The sequence below is a fragment of the Pinus tabuliformis genome, chromosome 6, assembly GCF_031772625.1.
Source record: "Pinus tabuliformis cultivar Carrire ecotype Pingquan chromosome 6, CPIR1, whole genome shotgun sequence".
Lineage (NCBI taxonomy): Eukaryota > Viridiplantae > Streptophyta > Pinopsida > Pinales > Pinaceae > Pinus > Pinus tabuliformis.
In genome coordinates, this window is record NC_142292.1 from 2,021,643,933 (window position 1) to 2,021,664,350 (window position 20,418).

The 20,418-nt window shown below is 39.5% G+C and overlaps 1 protein-coding gene across 1 annotated transcript in view; it reads right to left on the bottom strand.

Moving 5' to 3' along the window:
* The window catches only part of LOC149267367 (4-alpha-glucanotransferase DPE2-like), a 125,989-nt gene that overhangs the window by 69,477 nt on the left and 36,094 nt on the right, over positions 1-20,418 (bottom strand). The window contains 5 exon segments of the mRNA XM_089432399.1: positions 3,165-3,236; positions 3,499-3,573; positions 4,219-4,344; positions 4,535-4,777; positions 4,914-4,997. Of these exon segments, the coding sequence (XP_089288525.1) occupies positions 3,165-3,236; positions 3,499-3,573; positions 4,219-4,344; positions 4,535-4,777; positions 4,914-4,997 (600 nt within the window).

Consider the following 20,418-nt stretch of genomic DNA (forward strand, 5'->3'; position numbering starts at 1 on the left):
TCCTACTTATTTCAACATAAGTTATTCATGAAATTACTTCAACAAACATTAAAATAAATATTGTTGTAGATATCACATCGTAATACAGAAACAAAAATATGCACACATTGACATAGTTATTTTGGACTAATGTCCCCGGAAAAACCCAATGTGGGAAAACCAGTGCAACAAGGGAGGATTTTATTATTCAGCGATTTTCTTGTACAACAAGGTGCCAAACTGGCTTACCCACAGATAGACAAACTTCCAGCACTTTCCTAAACCCAGCGTAGGCCCTACTGACCTCTACTACAGCCTGAAACCCTCTGCGTCAGCCTACTGAGGCTCTGCGCAGCCTCTCTGGGCTTCTGCGTCACTCCTGCAGCCTCTACGTGGATGACGCAGGCCCTTCTGGCTCTGCACAATCTCTATTGCCTCTGCATGGCTTCCTCTAGCTCTGCGTCTGCCTCTTTTGCACTGATCTCCCATCTCTCTGTTCCGTACTTACTGCCTCCTGACTGCTCTCCAGACCACTGGTTCAGTTTCTCAGCAAACCCCGCTCCAAGAATTGAACTGACTGGTCTCCCTCAGTGTGTTCTCCAAGTGCCCCTCAAGCCTCCTCTTATACTTTTTCTGTTGACATTTCAACGGCTGAGATTAAGTCCCTAATCAACGACTAAGACTAGATCTGGCTTGATCCATGTCTTTTGGACCATTCTAACACAAATTCATATTAATACACATTAATATTTTATTTTCCCTAAGTTTAGACTCAGGGACTCCATTAAAAATATTAATTATTTTAATATCTCCTAACATGTTTAGAATCTACCCAAACCCTTTCTAGGTATTGGAGATCTCATGTGCCCCAACCTCTCCACCAAATTTCGTGGCTAGAGCACATCCGATGCCACCCCAAATCAACATACATCTTCAATAACTTTAATAAGTAACTCACCCATAAATTGTGCATCCTTGTATTCTCCAAGTGTATCCACTGCTTTCAAGAAAACTGGACCATTCAAGGAAGACACCATGAAGTTGATGATTGGGTGTCGTGTTGGATCTGTCCATCCATCAAAAACAATGCTAACCCCTGATGTTGGCCATGATGCTTTAATAGGCTCAAGCATTTTTTGCACCTCTTTTTTTGCCTTCGTCAACAATGTGGTTCTAAGCTTCTCTGAACCAGGAAGCACATACCATTATGGAGACCCGTGAGTTAGAGCTCGACACATCTCAATAAATAGAGGTGAGCGTGCAACATTAAATGATATGAAGTTTTGATAGAAAAAAAGCAATGGTGAGATCAAGCTCTTCCCGTTTCTCTTTTTGAAAAATCTTGTCCACTGGACCAAGTGAAATTGTTGTTCTTTTTGCTGCTTGTCCCCCAATAGAGCTTTCAAATGGAAATTTGGTGGTGCCTTTCTTCAAAAATGGAAGGGGGTCTTCATTCTTGGTTTTTCTTGATTTTGCAACCACGTTTGCCATACCAACAATGAACTCCCTTTCCATTTCTTTCCTCTTTTGTAAAGGAATAGCTTTAAAAGCTCCAATTCCACAACCTGGTAAAGCCAACAAATGACCTTTCACATGGTAATATGTGCTTTTGAAAGAAATGTGGCAAAAGTTGCATCTCTATTGCACATTGCCTCCTCCCTTCTCCCTTGGTGCTTGTCCCATCCTCTCTTGTGACACATTTCCACAAGGGATATTTCTCAATGATGTCTTTAGGTCCTCCTCTTCCCTCAACATTACTTGCAGCAGACTCTGATGATATTGGGGGAGGAGGGGCATCTCCAATGGAGACATTCTTCCCCTTCTTTTGCCCCCTAACTGCTGCCCTTGATTGAACCATGAATACTGTAAAAAAAATAAACAAAACATGCACAAATTTGTAAAAAAAATTCATATACAAATTGTTGTAATAGAAATGCAAAAAAATAGAGATGAAATGCACTTACGTGGTGCTTGAATCTCCTTGCCGAATGCTCCACACCCTTAGATCCTTGCTCCAAACCCTTAGCTCCTTGCCCACAACTCAATGTATGCAAAACAGAAAGAGAGAAATGGTAAAATGACTGATAGAACAACGTTTTTTTATGCCTGCGGGTTTCCCTTTTTTGGGATTCGAATCCCAAAATCGTGACACGTTGTGCCCTAACGTGACACATGCGGGATTCAATCATGTCCCGTTAGGACACGACGTGTCCCATTCTGGGATTCGAATCTCCACCAAATTGTGTTTGATTCGTGGGATTCGGACACGTAGCCCATTTCCAGCGAATCCGGTTTCACAGGTCCCTAATCAACGGCTAAGATTAAAACATACTTGATCCTCGTCACTTAGAAGTTTCTCACTCATAATCTTATTAATACCCATTAATATTTTTATTTTCCTAAGTTTAGACTTAGGGACCCATTAAAAATATTAATTATTTTAATAACTCCTCATCCGGGTGGAATTTCTCAAACGATTTCTGGGTCTTGGAGATCTCATGTGTTCTAGCCCCTCCACAAAATTTCGGAGCTAGAGCACATCCAATGAATCAACACTCTACTATTTTCTGCTCCACACTTGACAAAAGAAGAGAACCATCAGCAAAATGATTGTTAACCATCTCTAAGCCATTTAGGAGAAGGATAGCATGGACCTGCCCTGCAATATGAGGAGCCTCCAACAAGCAACCCAAAGTGTCAGCTTTCAATACATACAATTAGGAAGCCAACAAACAACCCCTGCGAATGGAACAATGCAAAAGAATCATCAAGGAGAGTGTTTTATTAACAGAGACAAATGCTAAAATATTGGTGAAGAGGTAGTCATCATTGCCACACAATAGTATCCGGAACCCAAGAATGTAAGCATCTCTGAAATAAAGGACCATTATATGGTCACAGGTTGCTATGTAAGACTCAAGTGCCTCTAGTATCTACTAGAATAATATTTGCATTCTTCCATGGAATCTTGGATAAGCTTTCCTTGTGGCAAAAAAAAAAACCATGCACATTCTCTTTGACATTAAAGTGTAGTTTTAAACACATCATAAATGTATGTGATTATAAAGAAAATGATTCCATATCTTCCACAATAAAATGGGTTATTTTCTACCATGTAAGCCATTCAATATAAATTAAAAAACTCCACCAATTACATAAGCACAAAAAATGATTATACAACACACCTCATAACGTTCATATTGGTTTTTGCTGAGATATGTTGAAGCCACATCCATCCAAATACTTCCAAACTTATCCTGAAAAATCATACCATAAAATAGACTTGCAAGTTAAAACACCCAGAAAGGAACAGGTAAAGAACACACAAATTAATGCAGAATTATTCAATCATACGGATGATATGCAAATGAGGTATTTTGAAATGAGAAAAATAAAAGCTGAAAATTCTAAATGCAAACAGAGTTCAGGTTTTATGTGCTTTCCTTCACAAACACAGGAGTTTTAATTATTTTATCTGCTACATAAAATTATATGATAAATCTGAATCTGAGAACAAACCTGCAATATATTATCCACGATATAAGGTTGACTCAAACGATTGAAGTCCCAAATACCCTTCATTTCAAGCTCTCCCTAAAAGATCATATATATTCAAAGAACATCATTACACAGGCATTTAATGGGAATTTGAATAGAGAGTAACCTGCTTCAAATGAAATCTCATAGACAAGGCTTTTATATATTCCTCAAATATTTGGCATGAATGTGCCGAAACCATAACAGTTAAAATGTCACGAGGGAATGTTTCCAGTGCAACTTCAAAGCTAACAACCAGACAAACAGTATTAATTAAGTCCCAGATCCAATCGTCAGACAAACAAATTTAACTGAAAAGTATTTTATTCCACAAGAGAGAAAAACGTCGACAAGGATTGCTAACATAAATCTTTAAATACTATACAATGTGAACATAAATTAAAAAGCATAAAATAACTAAAAAAGTGATGCTGGAACAAATTTAACTGGAAAGTATTTTATTCCACAAGAGAGAAAAACGTCAGCAAGGATTCCTAACATAAATCTTTAAATACTATACAATGTGAACATAAATTAAAAAGCATAAAATAACTAAAAAAGTGATGCTGGAATTTTAATTTTTACTTTCATCAGAGGCTGATTTTTATTTCTCCCTACTGGGACAGTCAGTAGAGAGTTTCTTTTGCTATGTAAATAAATTCCTAGTCATCAAAAGAACTAACCAAAAGCAAGATAAAATACCTGACTAAGAGGAATTGAAGGTCGGAATTTTCCCATGAGACCAGTTACTGCATGTTCTGGGAGTTCCCAAATTCTAAAAAAGCCCAGAATATGATCTATTCTGTATGCTGTGAAATATTTCCCCATCTGCAAATATCCATGTTTGTAGCATGCAAAATGAATGCTTTGTCCTATAAAGGTATTTTACAAAAATATTTTGGAAATGAAGGATGTGTCTCCAGAGTTATGAAGCTGAAACCAATCAAGACAAGTACCCTATTTGTGAAACTGATGGTAATATGTATGTAACATATAGCAGAAACGAAAACTACAAAACCTGTGCCAGTCGTGCTTGCCACCAGGCATAATTATCCTTGGACATTTCCTCCCAGTTATAAGTAGGAAAGCCCCAGTTCTGCCCATTCTTATCAAAATAGTCTGGTGGTGCACCAGTTGATGTGTTCATCCGGAATAGATTTGGATAGACCCATGTATCCACACTATGTCGATCCACTCCAATGGGAAGATCTCCTTTCAAAACTATTTTGTTGTTTCTAGCATATTCTGCAGCTTCTGAAAGCTGGAATAAAAACCATCACAAATGAAATCACCTCTGCACTTATTTATATAATTGATAACAACATCCAAATATTTGCATCATTATCTTCTGGAAACTAAATTTGTGTGGTAAAGAAACTTTGATATTGTGAACTAACCTGCAAATGCAGATGGAATTGGACATAAAAATGAAATGCAATTGTGTTGTAACTCTCACTCTCCTTTGACACCAACTTCTCCAACTGCAATGCAAACCAGTAATTTAGTTAAAATAAAACCTAGAATAACTAAGTTCTTATAAGCAAAGGAATGCACCGTTAAAAAACTGCAAAATGGGAAAAATATAGCCTGCACCAAAAATCATCATAGAAAAATACTCTTTTACAAAACAGCAAATGTGATCCTTGATATGATCTAGGTTTTAAGTTAGCAAGGAGAGCAATACAGAAATGTTATGCCAAAGTGAAAAATACACAAAAGTGGAAAAGCAGACAGAGGAAAGAGAAAAAAAGAAGACACAGGATAACTGCTGAACTGTACACACTATACTCTCTTCATTAGAATAAATAGAATATCAGGAGACCAAAAATGGAGAGGGCATCAGCGACATGAAGATGTCAGGCCAGTTACAAAGAAAATTCTGACATTCTATGGGAGTTATATTCAGAGGAAATAACTATAAACAGTTTTGGAATCTCATTCATTGCTGCTTAGAGGAAATTTTCCAAAATTTCTATTGATCAAAAGGGGTAGAACCTTTCCAACGATGTAATTTATTGGCCTTGTGTAGTTAGGGTGATTGCATGGAACCATATGTCCTCTTAGGTCTAAAGTCAGAAAACCTTCTGAAAACAGAGTGCCTGATACAGGGGCAGAATGCTCTGTTCAGCTGTAGAGGGTAAATAAAATAAGAACCAAGCTTATAGGAGTTTGTTGAAGAACTTGTGCAAAAGATATCGTTTCCTTACACTCTGTTTGAGGTGAAACATCAAGGAAGGGAACTACACAAATAGTTATTGCTCTAGAATGTGCAGATTTATCTGCTTCATCACTGATATGAGTGACTGCAAGGAGATCAGTGACTCTTTGTCCAAAACAATAATAGGACAGATGGGAATCACCTCCCTGCTCAAAGACAAACTGCACGAATCATTTTTTTTTGTCTTAGGAGGTTGTTGCAGGTCGAAAGGTGTAAGAAAGAGTACAGAACGAAGGGAAATGAATTTATGGAGGTTGACTTGCTCAATAACGGTCCTTCCAGAAGTCAAGGAATTAAGGGAAGAAACAATAAGTTCATGAACTTTACCATCCTTGAACAGTTGCTAGGTCTTACTGAATACGTCATTAACTACATTGCAATCATTTGGTAAGGAGTGAAAAAATAATGTCAGAACAATCGATGGGTGTGGCATCACAATCAACAGTGCCAATAAAAGGCTAGACAGTAAAAGTGGCAAACCACATTTGAGTAATTAGTGTTTAAGCTCTGCCTCCTTGACCTACCTACAATGGTATGGGTTGATATGTGTTGCAGTAGGTGGTAGGTACACATGAGATTTGTAGTGTCAATATCTATGACCAACTGCATCAGCTTGTCTTTCATCGGACAATTATGAGTGAAAAGAACTTCTCTATTGTTGGTTGAATAATCTTGAGCCATTAGAAAACTGAAATAATTGAGGATATGGAGCACTGGAGTAAGTGACATCTATTTTGGTCTCTCCAATCCCTTCTTGTTGTTTTGTAAGAAGAGATTTTTCCTTATTCGCTTGTAGCATGCAATATTTACTATTTAAATGACCAAACTTTTCTGTGATAGTTGCAAGATTTCTTCTTCCCATTCCCCAAAGAAGTGGATTGGTTGGCCCCTTGTTTTGACCATTGTCTTTGTGTGCATCAGTAGTGGCAAGGGCAGTAGAAGAAGAAGAAGAACTAGGTGCAAGGACCCTTTTCAACAATTGTCATCAGCACTGCTGAGTTGATTTGGAAGGTCAGATAAGCAGCTTGGCTCCAACTTTCAAAGAAAAATGGAAATCACACTCAAAGGAAGATATGTTGAAAATGTGAAAATTTCTAAACTGAAATTCTACTGCAGCAACTGATTTATTTCACCTACTTATTCTTCACAATAAGTTATTTACGAAATCACTTCAGCGAATATTAAAATAAATTCTACTGCAGTTATCACATAATTACATAGAGAAAATACATGCACAAGAACCAATCACATCAACACAGTTGTTTTTGGACAATTGTCCCTGGAAAAACCCAATGCGGGAAAACCGGTGCAGCAGATGAGGGTTTTATTAATCTTCAGCAACAATCACTTTTACAAGGAATGATTTTATAGAGAAACTGAAAGAAAACACCTGAGACTTTCCCTTTGAAACTTTTTGACACTTTGGAGACCCTTCTCCCACTCCTGTGTCACTCTGCGTGGCTCAATGTGGCTCTGAGTGGCTCTGCGTCCCTCGACGTTAGCCTGCGTGAGGGCTATGTCTCTCCTCTGTACTGCGTCTCTCTCTGCGCTGTCTCTCATTGTCCCTGTGTCACCTCCTCCTCAATCACTGACTGCTGTTGATGCCCTCCTCTTCCTCCACCCTGCAACTCTCCCTCTGAAATCAATCTCCTTCCCTTGAGAATCGATTTTCCTTGAGATACTAAATATCTGTCGGTGTGTCTCCAAATGATCCTCAAGTCTTCTCTTATACTTTTCCTGTTGATGAATCAACAAACGAGATTAAGTCTCTAATCAATGACTAAGATTAAAACAAACTTGATCCTTGTCTCTTAGAAGCTTCTCACCCTTATATTTATTAATACCCATTAATTATTTTAATAACTCCTCATCCGAGTGGAATTTCTCAAAACGATTTATGGGTCTTGGAGATCTCATGTGCCTTAGCCTCTCCTCCAAATTTCAAGGCTAGAGCACATCCGATGCTACCAAAAATCAACACTCCCTCTTAGCGAGGAATGTGCTCTAGCAATGCTTCACCATAGAAACATCATACTGATCTTCCACATCGATACCTGTGTTGATGCTTGGCTTGCTGCCTCACACCCCCTGCACTGCTGCTTCCTTTATTGCTAACCATGACACTGCCACCGCCACTGCTACATCTGTACTGTAGCTCCCTCTCAACATGCTGCATCATGTTTCCCATAGCACTGCCACTACTAACTGCTGCATTGCAACTCCCGACACTTATCCATTTCTGCTACTAAAATGGATTCTTCACCATCCCCATCTTCTCCCTGAAATAAACAAACTTTGTTCTTCCTAAGGCCTTGGTGAGGATGTCTACCACCTATTCTCCTGTAGGAGTGTACCTCAACTGTACTACTCCTCATTGGACACAGTCTCTGACAAAGTGACACCTGATATCAATGTGCTTCGACCGATCATGAAATACTGGATTCTCAAAGAGCTTGATGCAACTCTAATTATCACACAAAATCCTGGTCACTTCCATCCTTCTCCTAAATTGTTTCATAAGCAATTTCCTAATCCATATGGCTTCACACAAAGTTGTGCTAGCAGCCATATATTTCGCTTCAACTGAGCTCAGAGCCACGGATTTATGTTTCCTACTACACTAGGAGGTTATTCCTGATCCAATCCTAAAACAGTACCCAGTTGTACTTTTCCAATCTACTGAACTTCTAGCCCAATCTACGTCAGTGAACTTCCAGCCTTGGGTGTACAATAGTCCATGCTCGACTGTTCCTTGTATATACTTGAGAACATGTTTGGTTGTTTCCCAGTGCGCCCTCTTGGGTTCCACCATCAACTGACTGAGGGTGTTGACAGCATAACAAATATCTGGCCTAGTATTGACCAGATACATCAGGGACCCTACAAGTCGCCTGTACAAGGTGGGATCAACATCTTTATCTTCTGATGCATCAATCTTCTTCCAGTTGATGATCATTGGAGTAGCCATAGGTCTACAGTCCTGCATCCTGAATCTCTTCAAGATCTCTATAGCATATCTCCCTTGTCCAAGGAAGATCTCACCCTTCTACTGCCAAACAACCCCTGGAAATAATGCATCTGTCCCAAATCCTTCATGTCGAATTTTGGGGCTAGGTTCTTCTTGCAGTGTTTGATGAGCCTGGATGATCCTGTCAGGAAAAGATCATCCACATATAACACTAGGATTAGAGGCTCATTCTCTACGACAAGATAGTAGATATTAGGGTCTGCGTCACTCTTGACGAACCCCATCTTCTGCAAGTAGCCATCAATTCGACCGTACCATGCTCTAGGTGCCTGTTTAAGCCCATACAAGGCTTTCTTTAATCTGCATACATGAGATTTCTTCTCATGTGTCTCAAAACCCTCTGGTTGTTCAATGTATACTTCCTCTCCTATTACCTCGTTCAAGAATGTCGTCTTGACATCCATTTGGTGAATCTCCCACCCCATCTGTGCTACAAGAGATATCACGGTTCTAATAGAAGTATACTTGGCTACTGGGGCGAAGGTTTCTTCGTAGTCTATCCCTTCCTTCTAAGCATACCCCTTAGCCACAAACCTGGCTTTGTATTTCTCCACACTGTCGTCTGCAGCATATTTGACCTTGTAGATCCATCTCGAACCTACCACTGACCTGTCTTGAGGCCTAGGTACCACTTCCCAGACATCATTGACCATTATAGAACTGTATTCCTCCACCATAACATCTACCCATACTTGATGTTGAACGGCCTCCTGAAAACTAGAAGTTTCTCCAACCTGAGCTACTAGGGCCTGGTATCAGTCTGGTTGTCTTTGCTCCCTTTTATTATTCCTGGGTGCACCAATCAAGTCCCCTGCATCCCGTAGAATCTGTCGGAGTTCCTAGCTTGTTCTTCCACTGGTAGTGGGCACATCTATCAATTCTTCCTCTCCTTGAGATTCCTCTTGTTTTGAAGCTTTGTCTTCAGGAGAATTTCCAGTACTAGTTTTTGTTGGTCAAAGTAGTTGGACCAACAAATCGTCTTTTGACTGCTCCTTGGAAGGCATTTCTCGGGATTTCCTGAAAGCTCTATCTCCATAAACTTTACATCCCGCTGAACTACTACCTTCCTACTCCCTAGAAGATAGACTCTATATGCCTTAGCATTCTCGCGATATCCCACAAGATATCCTTTCTCAACAGTTTGATCTAATTTCTTTCTCTTTTCTTTGGGTACACGACAACATGCTAAACTCCCAAATATCCTAAAATGACTGACTTCAGGTGTCGTCCTGGTGAGGACCCTTTCCGAAGTGATTTTACCCAATGCCCTGTGTGGAGTCCTGTTCTAGACATAAACTGTCGTGTTGCATGCTTCTGCCCACAGGAATTTGGGCATATCCTGATCATACAACATTGCCCTAGCTGTTTCCACAATAATCTTGTTTTTCCTTTCTGCTACCCCATTCTACTCCAGATTGTAGGGAGTTGTCCACTCTCTTTTGATGTCTTCCTTAGCGCAAAAATCGGTGAAGTCCTTGTCAATATACTCTCCACCACTGTCTAAGCGCAACACTTTTATCTTCTTTCCTATCAGATTCTCCACTAGAGCCTTGAACTCTTTGACTCGACCAAAAATATCATCCTTGGTTTTCAGAAAGTAGATCCAAGTCTTCCTGGAATGGTCATCGATGAAGGTGACGAAGTATTTGGCACCACTAAGAGCTTTTGTGGACATCGGTCTGCAAATGTCTGAGTGTATCAATCCTAGCACACTCTTAGCTCTATTGTTACTTCTGGAAAATGCTACTTTGTCATACTTGCCCAGAGCGCACCCTCTACATACATCATCTCGTTCAGTACTCAATTCTGTAATTCTTGATACTGTTTTCCTGAGAATTCTCAGAGCCCCATGGTGTAAGTGTCCCATCCTCCTGCGCCTATCAGTGCCATTAGTGATTCTAGCTGTAATCTATACAGCCTATTACTTCTGATTCTAATCTGCGCCTTCCTTTTCCAACTTGGGTGTTTGACATATACTTTCTCCTTAATGAAGAAAGCGTCATAGCCCTTGTTTTGGAGTTGAGATACGAGAGTAAGTTCATCCCCAATCCTGGTACATGCAGCACATTCGTTGCTCGAAGTCGCTCTCCTGCTTCGGTTTGAAAGACTACAGTACCTCTTCCCACTGGGGTACACTTTGCCTTATTTCCCATGGTGATCTAAAAATTCATTCTTTCTTCCTGATAATTTGAAAAACATTCTTGAATTTCGAGGTAGAGCTTGCTAGGCAAGCAATTTCTTCTTCCAATCTGGAAGCTAACATAGAATAATCGTGATCCATGTCCCTTGTGAATTCTTCTGGAAATCTGTGAGTCCCTTTGAGTTGATGCCTCTGCATCATGCTCTTGACCCATAGTCAATTCTTCTCTCCTGTTGCCGGATCTCTACTCTAATACCATGTGAAAATTTCAACACTGAAATTCTACTGCAGCAACTGATTTATTTCACCTACTTATTCTTCACAATAAGTTATTTACGAAATCACTTCAGCAAATATTAATAAATTCTACTGTAGTTATCACATAATTACATAGAGAAAATACATGCACAAGAACCAATCACATCAACACAGTTATTTTTGGACAATTGTCCCCGGAAAAACCGGTCCAGCAGATGAGGGTTTTATTAATTTTCAGCAATAGTTGCTTTTACAAGGAATGATTTTACAGAGAAACTGAAAGAAAACACCTGAGACTTTCCCTTTGAAACTTTCTGACACTTTGGAGATCCTTCTCCCACTCTTGCGTCACCTTTGCGTCACTCTGCGTGGCTCTGAGTGGCTCTGCGTCCCTCTGCGTCAACCTGCGTGAGGGCTACTTCTCTCCTCTGGGTTGTGTTTCTCTTTGTTGTCTCTCACTGTTCGTGTGTCACCTCCTCCTCAGTCACTGACTACTATTGATGCCCTCCTCTTCCTCCACCCTGCAACTCTCCCTCTGAAATCGATCTCCTTCTCTTGAGAATCGATTTTCCTTGAGATACAGACTATCTGCCGACGTGTCTCCAAATGATCCTCAAGTCTTCTCTTATACTTTTCCTGTTGATGAATCAACAGACGAGATTAAGTCTCTAATCAACGGCTAAGTTTAAAATAGAATTGATCCTCGTCTCTTAAAAGCTTCTCACCCTTATCTTTATTAATACCCATTAAAAATTTTATTTTCCTAAGTTTAGACTTAGGAACCCATTAAAAATATTAATTATTTTAATAACTCCTCATCCGGGTGGAATTTCTCAAAACGATTTTTGGGTCTTGGAGATCTCATGTTCCTTAGCCTCTCCTCCAAATTTCAAGGCTAGAGACAGAAAAGTTCTAATTCCTTTCCCAAATACAAAAATAATTAAATAATTGGATGTTGAGTCTCTCCCAAAATCTTGTACCTCTAATCCGATGGATAATGGGCTGAGCCAATCAATATATTGTTACATTAATTCCTAGTAATAATTGGAGCTGCAACCAAGACACTAATATGGGCTCCTTATAGCCAAGACAGTAAAATCACACTTCCGAATATCCTCCCGAAAGTGATTTTTGAAACTAATAACTGAACATTCAACCACCATCATGTGTGCACCTAGTTGTTCATATTAACTTTAACAATAACCATCTTTTGAAGGTCTATTGGGTTCTGTTGGGTCTTGAAATATGCCTCAACGCTCATGGCCCATGCATCCAATTTGTTTCCAACGAATAAGCCTTCAAATGGTATGTATAGAGATTTTTGTTTTCAGCTTGAAGGTTAGCTACAAGAGTAGAATGGACTAGATTGGAATCTTGCAGCCCTGCGGGGATTTTGTAAAAATGGTTCTAATATGATGAAAATGAGTCATGTAAAAAGCGTATCGATAGCTTAGGACTATACTAGCATGTGAGTTCATTCTAGAGAGTTTTTTGCTTAGCTCATTATTTGTGTTTTTCAACACTTATAATCAATTAAGTTTTTCTCCCAAATATACCCCAAAGCTAGAGTTCAGCTTGATGGTAGAGTCTTAGGTGAGTCTTAGTGTCTAGAATTAATATATATTACCATACTAGATCATCTCTAAAGTTTTGGAGAATTTGGATGAGTCTAAGCGTCACTTTTTAATTATTAAAAATTTCCCACTAGTTGGCAATTTTAATAATTATTTGATGTAAAATGTAGTAAGTGTTGTCTATATAGTATAGAAGTTGTAGGGGGTATGAGTTGTTGATTTGGGGTAGCATCGGATGTGCTCTAGCCAAGAAATTTGGTGGAGAGGTTAGGACACATGAGATCTACAATACCCAGAAAGGGTTTGGGCAAATTCTAACAGTTTGGAAGATATTAAAATAATTAATATTTTTAATGGAGTCCCTAAGTCTAAACTTATGGAAATTAAAATATTAATGTGAATTAATATAAAACTGTGTTAGAGTGGTCCAAAAGACATGGATCAAGCCAGATCTAATCTTAGTCGTTGATTAGAGACTTAATCTCGACCGTTGATTTGTCAACGAGAAAAGTATAAGAAGAGGCTTGAGGGTCACTTGGAGAGCACACCAGAGTGATCAGTCATTCTATTCTCTAGAGCGGGGTTTGCTAAGAGAGATAGAATAAGTGATCAGTTGCAGCGAAGGGCAGTAAGTATGAGGTAGAGAGGCAAGGACAGTGCCAAGAGACCAGCGCAGAAGCAGAGAGAGGCAGACATTGAGCCAGAGGGAGCCACGCTGAAGCAACAGAGACTGCGCAGAGCCAGAAGGGCCTACGTCATCCACGCAGAGGCTACAGGAGTGACGCAGAGAGCTAGAGAGGCTGCGCGGAGCCTCAGTAGGCTGACGCAGAGGGTTTCAAACTGACACAGAGGCCAGCAGGGCTGACGCAGAGGCTAGCAGGGCTGACGCTGAGCTTCAAATTGTGCGGGAGAGGGAGTTCGTGGAGCAGGCTTTCCGAATACCTATTTCCAAAGAGAGGTATTGCTGCCAAATTTTGTATCTCTATCGGGTTAGCCAGTTTGGCACCCAGTGTACTCAGAAAAGAGTTGCTTAATAATAAAACCCTCAGATAACTGCACCGGTTTTCCCACATTGGGTTTTTCCGAGGACATTAGTCCAAAAATAATGGTGTCATTTGTATGCTTATTTCTGTTTCCTTCAGTTGATGATCTGTAATGTGTTGAGCATGCACTTGAATATTTTCAGTATTTACATGGTAAATAACTTTTTAATTAACAAAACAAGTAGGTCGAACAAGTAGGTAGGAATAAATCAGTAAAGTGCATGGAGGGTTTCTAATTGTTAAACTTAGAAACCTCAACATGGGTAATAAAAAATTAGACCTCTACACCTCAACTTTTTATCTAGACACACTTTGAGGGTGGAAAAATATGTATTTACCCCTCAAATCCCATTTTTTCTAATTTTTGGCAAAAAATGGCAAATACTTAACCAGAAAATAAAATGAGAGAAAAGTAAAAATTCTCTCCAAGTGGAAAATGATTAAAAAATTGAAGTGGACCTTCCCAACAAAAGAGTCAAGTTAAAAAGTGATGGAATCTCCACAAATCAAGCAAGAGAAATTCCCAACAAAATTCGATGGTCCAGAAGAGCAAGCTATTGTCCCAGCAAATTGAATTTTTTAAAGGAGATGGTCCAAGATGGTTATTTTGAATAAAAAAAGTTAGAGGAAAAAGGATGGAAAATATTTTAAAGTGGTCCAAACAACTCCAGGATCAAAGCTATTGTCCCAGCAAATTGAATTTTTTAAAGGAGATGGTCCAAGATGGTTATTTAGAATTAAAAAAATAGACGAAAAAGGATGGAAAATATTTTAAAGTGGTCCAAACAACTCCAGGATCAAATTTTTTTCTCAACGCAACCATTCCTCCAATCAAAACAATTTCTCCTTCTCAAGATCTGCGTAAGCAATCAAGGGCTACAATTTGTTTGGCCTGGATCTAGCTATTTTCCTCTTGGATCTAGCCGTTAGCGCTTGGGATCAAGACGTTTCCACTTGGAGAAGGATCTCTCTATCATTTTTCTATTTAAGAGAGCTTTAGCTCATCACATTGTATCATAGAAAAATCAAGCTACTTGGCTATTGAAGCTCTGCCACACTTTTGTATTTATTTTCAGTAATGTGTTGAGCATGCACTTGTATTTATTTTCAGTATTTACATGGTAAATAACTTGTTAATTAACAGAACAAGTAGTAGGTAGGAATAAATCAGTAAAGTGCACGGAGGGTTTCTAATTGTTAGACTTAGAAACCTCAACATGAGTAATAAAAAATTAGACCTCTACACCTCAACTTTTTATCTAGACACACTTTGAGGGTGGAAAAATATGTATTTACCCCTCAAATCCCATTTTTTCTAATTTTTGGCAAAAAATGGCAAATAATTAACCAGAAAATAAAATGAGAGAAAAGTAAAAATTCTCTCCAAGTGGAAAATGATTAAAAAATTGAAGTGGACCTTCCCAACAAAAGAGTCAAGTTAAAAAGTGATGGAATCTCCACAAATCAAGCAAGAGAAATTCCCAACAAAATTCGATGGTTCAGAAGAGCAAGCTATTGTCCCAGCAAATTGAATTTTTTAAAGGAGATGTCCAAGATGGTTATTTTGAATAAAAAAAGTTCGAGGAAAAAGGATGGAAAATATTTTAAAGTGGTCCAAACAACTCTAGGATCAAAGCTATTGTCCCAGCAAATTGAATTTTTTAAAGGAGATGGTCCAAGATGGTTATTTTGAATAAAAAAAATCGACGAAAAAGGATGGAAAATATTTTAAAGTTGTCCAAACAACTCCAGGATCAAATTTTTTTCTCAATGCAACCATTCCTCCAGTCAAAACAATTTCTCCTTCTCAAGATCTGCATAAGCAATCAAGGGCTACAATTTTTTTGGCCTGGATCTAGTGATTTTCCTCTTGGATCTAGCCGTTAGCGCTTGGGATCAAGATGTTTCCACTTGGAGAAGGATCTCTCTCTCATTTTTCTATTTAAGAGAGCTTTAGCTCATCACATTGTATCATAGAAAAATCAAGCTACTTGGCTACTGAAGCTCTGCTACACTTTTGTACTAGAAGTTTCTAAATAATAAAGAAAGTCTTTGGGGTTAATGCTTTGTGGTGTTATTCTTCTACATCTATGGTAATGTTTTTTCATAATTATTTGTTCTTAATGCTCTACTAGTGCTAATTGATTTTGTTAAGTTCACTTGTCAGGTTGTGGATTTATTATTTGTAAGCTATCTTCCATTAATATTTGAGTTTAGAGAAACACTCTAGATCTAGAAACGCTAGTGGGTTTTTGGTTGGACCCTAGTCTTATATTTCATTGTGTTATCTGTTATGAATAAAAATATATATAAAATAATACAAATAGTGTAAAACGATAATGAGGTCCGCCTGGGGTAGCTCAAGTGGCGATGGCCGTGGAATGAAGTCTCACCGAACCGGAGATCTTGGGTTCGAATCTTGTACTACCCTCCCACCGTTGCGGGGTGAATAATGGACATGTAAAATCGAAAATGAGAGAGTCCTGCCAAGCTTAACAAAAACAAAACAAAAAAATGTAAAATGATAATGATAATAGATAATGATTAATTAATAACTAGTTAATGAAAAGGTATGTCCCCAAGGACATAACCATTGGTGAAGAGGTACCTGCCTAAGGTATATAAGCAGACCCTCACCCTCATTCTAATCATCTCATATATCATCAATTCTTTTATATAATATTCAATATACACTTACTTGTCCTACAATGGATGTTTATGTCTTCCAAGTCTTTTGAAGATTACTCCACTGCATATACGAACTTTGTTCGTTACATTGGTACTAGAGATGTTCGATCCTCTGGTTGCTCAATCGTTGCACAAGAACCTCGTTCTCAAATCTCGGTCTTTGTCCATCAACTCTTCATCAACCTTGTTGTCGCAATATTGAAGCATTTCGCTACACATTGTTGGAGCTTTTCCAATTTACCCACTAGGCCTTTGGCCATTTAAGAAATATATATATATTACAAATACACAAAAAAATATTTAAAAATATATATATTTATACAAATATAAAAAACAATATTAAAAAAAAATAATAAATATAATATATATATATATATAAACAAAATATAAATCCCCTTGATCGGGGTGTGATGGGAAAGGAGATCCCTGAGCGGATCGACAACATGTGTGAAAAGCAAGAGGATAGGGCTGGCGGGCGGGCCACCCAAGGACCCCACACGAGCACGGCATTAAGGACCGGGAGAGAAAGGCAACAGGTGTCAGCTGCCTTGGGAAGGCAAATGGTAATGCAAGGTGTTATACGAGGGAGAAAAATGGTGAGGGACGCTAGAGTATGCATGCAAAGCCTGGAGAGGAACTTGCACGCAAGAGACAACACTGGTGGCAGGGGGGAGAAACTTGCCTGCGAAAGGAGGGATTGTCGCCGCCAGCAAGAAGACGCCACCAACGCTTCGGAGGGAAACTGGTATGTACTTCAGGCCTGCCTTAGTCTTGATATGGTCCAGCAACGAATGGTGATGGTTCCGCATGATTCTAATGGTATTTGGTTCAGTTTTCTGTTGTTGATGTCCAGTATTTTAATTTCTGTATTATATGGTAACCTGTTGGAAAAAAGGGGGATGCATGGAGGGTCAGGGGTTGCTCTTGTCACTCGGGTTGTGAACTTCGCACTTGTTTCGTTAATACCAAGTGTTTGGGACTTGGAAGGGGCCGAGGCACCCGTGAGGGTCTACGGTCGCCTGGAAATACTCTAGTCTAGAGAGGAAAGAAAGGGGTGTCTGGGGTCCAAACCACCGCATGTATGTCCAGTCTGTTTTGTCTGGTCCTCAGGTGATCTTCTGGCCCAGTGGGCTAGGAACGAGGTGTTGGAGCCTTATAAAGCTAGGGGAGTCTGATCTACCGGCCGTTGTTCGACTTCCTGGTAAACTTTTGGTTCAATGGGGCATTAAAGGGCGGTTGTCAATTATGCAATGGCGTGGTTAATTCTGTGGAACCGAAGACATGGCAGGGTCGAGGATAGAATGGAAAGCCGAAGGGAGGGAATGTTATCCTAGGTATGTCCTTTACCAACCTTTCAACCAATTCCATCAAGGTCGAGTTATATGGCAGTTTCAAAGTCCAAAGGGGCAGGAATGGCAAGCCGAGGTCACCAAACCTCGGCGGGCCTGTCAATTCAGTCAAAGTTTGGTCAACCACTTGCATCCCAATACCTGAGTATTCCAAAACCTATGAGTCTGTCAAGCTGGTTGTGGTAGGGCCTAAACCAGGAAGCCAAAGGGTTGGTTGGACCAAGGGGAGAACCGAGAGGCAGAGGGAAGAAATTCATTTAAATCTGGGCACAGTGAGGATGAAGGCAAGTCATGAAGGGGTTGGGGGAATTCGGGTTACACTCCTCAAACCCAGAATCGTGACTCTGTAATGGTGCTCCACAAGGAATGGTCGGATGGCAACATTGACATTTGGTTTGGTTTTAATGTTTCTGCTTACGCTACTCTTATAGGTCTGTTTAATCTTCCTCCCCCTCTGACTTCGGCACTCCTGCTCCGGGACAAGGCAAGAATTCGAGAGTGGTCATGGTTGGAAGGAACTCTGATTGAAGGCAAAATGGTGAAGGCTGAAGCGGGGCCAGGAAGAAGAGGGCATCGCAGCGCCTACAAACAGACTGACAGCAAAAAGAAAACGTCGGCGGCCTCAACCAGTAAAACCCAGCGGAAGAGGGGCAGGAAAACAGGAGAGGAAAATATGCAGAACCTCATGCATGCATACAGTGGGGGAACTCTAACACAGGTCAAGGCCCTAATTTCAACATGGGAGGTGGAGTTGAATGCCAAGGCAATGGCAAAGCCGCTTCCAGCGGAGGACTGGGAACCTTTGCTCATAGACTCGGGACACATCAGAGGTAGGCAAACTCTATTCAAACAAACAGTCCAACTCTATTGGGTTATGAAGAACCTACTGGCAAGGGCCATGACAGCGAACACAACAAGGGGGCCAAGCTTAAAAGATATTCAAAGGGAGATCCAGGTTGTACAGGTGCAGCAGTACCACCAGAATGTCCGCTTAGGCCGAATGGAGAAACAAATTCAAAGCCTACTACAGAACGAAATGTGAAGGTTAAGTGCTAAGGACCCAGCTCCCATTGAATCATCAAATGACTGAATGAAGATAAGATAGGAAGTAATGCAATTTTGTTGTTTACTACAATGATCTGGTCGGATAACATTTACTTTGATAGCAGAATGTTTAAACATATAGTAGATACAGTAGCTTATTTAGCATGGATGGATATGCTCAAACTGTTTAAATTTTGGACGGCATATGATGTTGATCGGTGGCCAACAAACCTAGTTTCCTTCGGGCAGGTTGAGGCCACCAGACATATTTTTTGTTACCTGCCTTATATATGATTAATAGAAAAGAAAGTATTGCCAAGCTTACACAAAAAAAAAACCAAAATATAAATCGAAAGCATTATAAATAAAAATAAATCGAAAGTCATTATAACCAAAAATTAAAAATAAAAAATAAAAAAATGACCAGCCGTCGCTACTCGACTCACCCGTGGACATTGCTTGATTGCACACGCAGTCGTTTTGACCGCGCCCCTAGCACAGCACCACTGCTAGACTACACCTGCCTCTGGCACGTTCCTCATACAGCGGCTCACACCCCTGCACAGTCACAAATGCATCTGTCGTCGCCCACGCTGACCAACCACTCGCTCTTTCTCTCTCTAGTTGTCATTCCACCCGCGTCCCTTAGTTCGAGCCAATATAGCAATTTGAACACTCATGTTTCGTCGTTATTTCTGCTACCCCCTCATTTGACTTTGCTGTCGCCGACTCTAACTCCCTGTGCAGACCCATTGTAGCTAGCTTTTTGCCCCTTGAACAACTTCTCATAGCCAAATTTGTTATGCACGCTCCGTTCCATTATATGCAGCCATTGCACGCACTGTCGACTGCCATTATCGCCCGACCGTGTCTAAACCTGCATCATATTCCACAACCACAATTGTATTCTATTTCTATTGCCAGACATCTCCACTCAAATGTTGTATCCACACCCGACCTATCCATCGCGTCCGTACACGCCTCATATTAATCTTCCACCTTTAATCAACAAATTAATATATCTTATTTTCAATCGTATGTTACAAACGAAGGAACGATTTTTGTTAAAGGAAAATTATTAAAAGTATATAGATAGAGATAAAAGTATAATTATTAACTATTGATATTTAAATATCAATCAGAGTTATATATAAGGTTTTATATATATATAGAAAAGGGTTAAATAAATTATAACAAAGTTATTCGAAAAAGTCAAAAAATTAAATTATTATATTTTTAAGTGGGTCTCTCATACAGAACGAAATTATTGATGAAGCAAATGGAATCCAATTCAGAAATGCAGGAAGGATGATTTTCCTATAAGAACATTTTAATCACACATCACGAATTAATTACATTAAGAGGGACTATCCAAGGGAAAAAAGTTAATATCGCTATTAGTACAAGCAATGACAAAAATTACATAAATATAAATCTGGCAAATCGAATATTAATTTCAGATAGCAATGTAGGCAAAACAACATATTTTTTTGAAAAAAAATATAAAATTAATGATTTACAAATAACAACAGATCATTATGTGTACATATCCCAATTTCC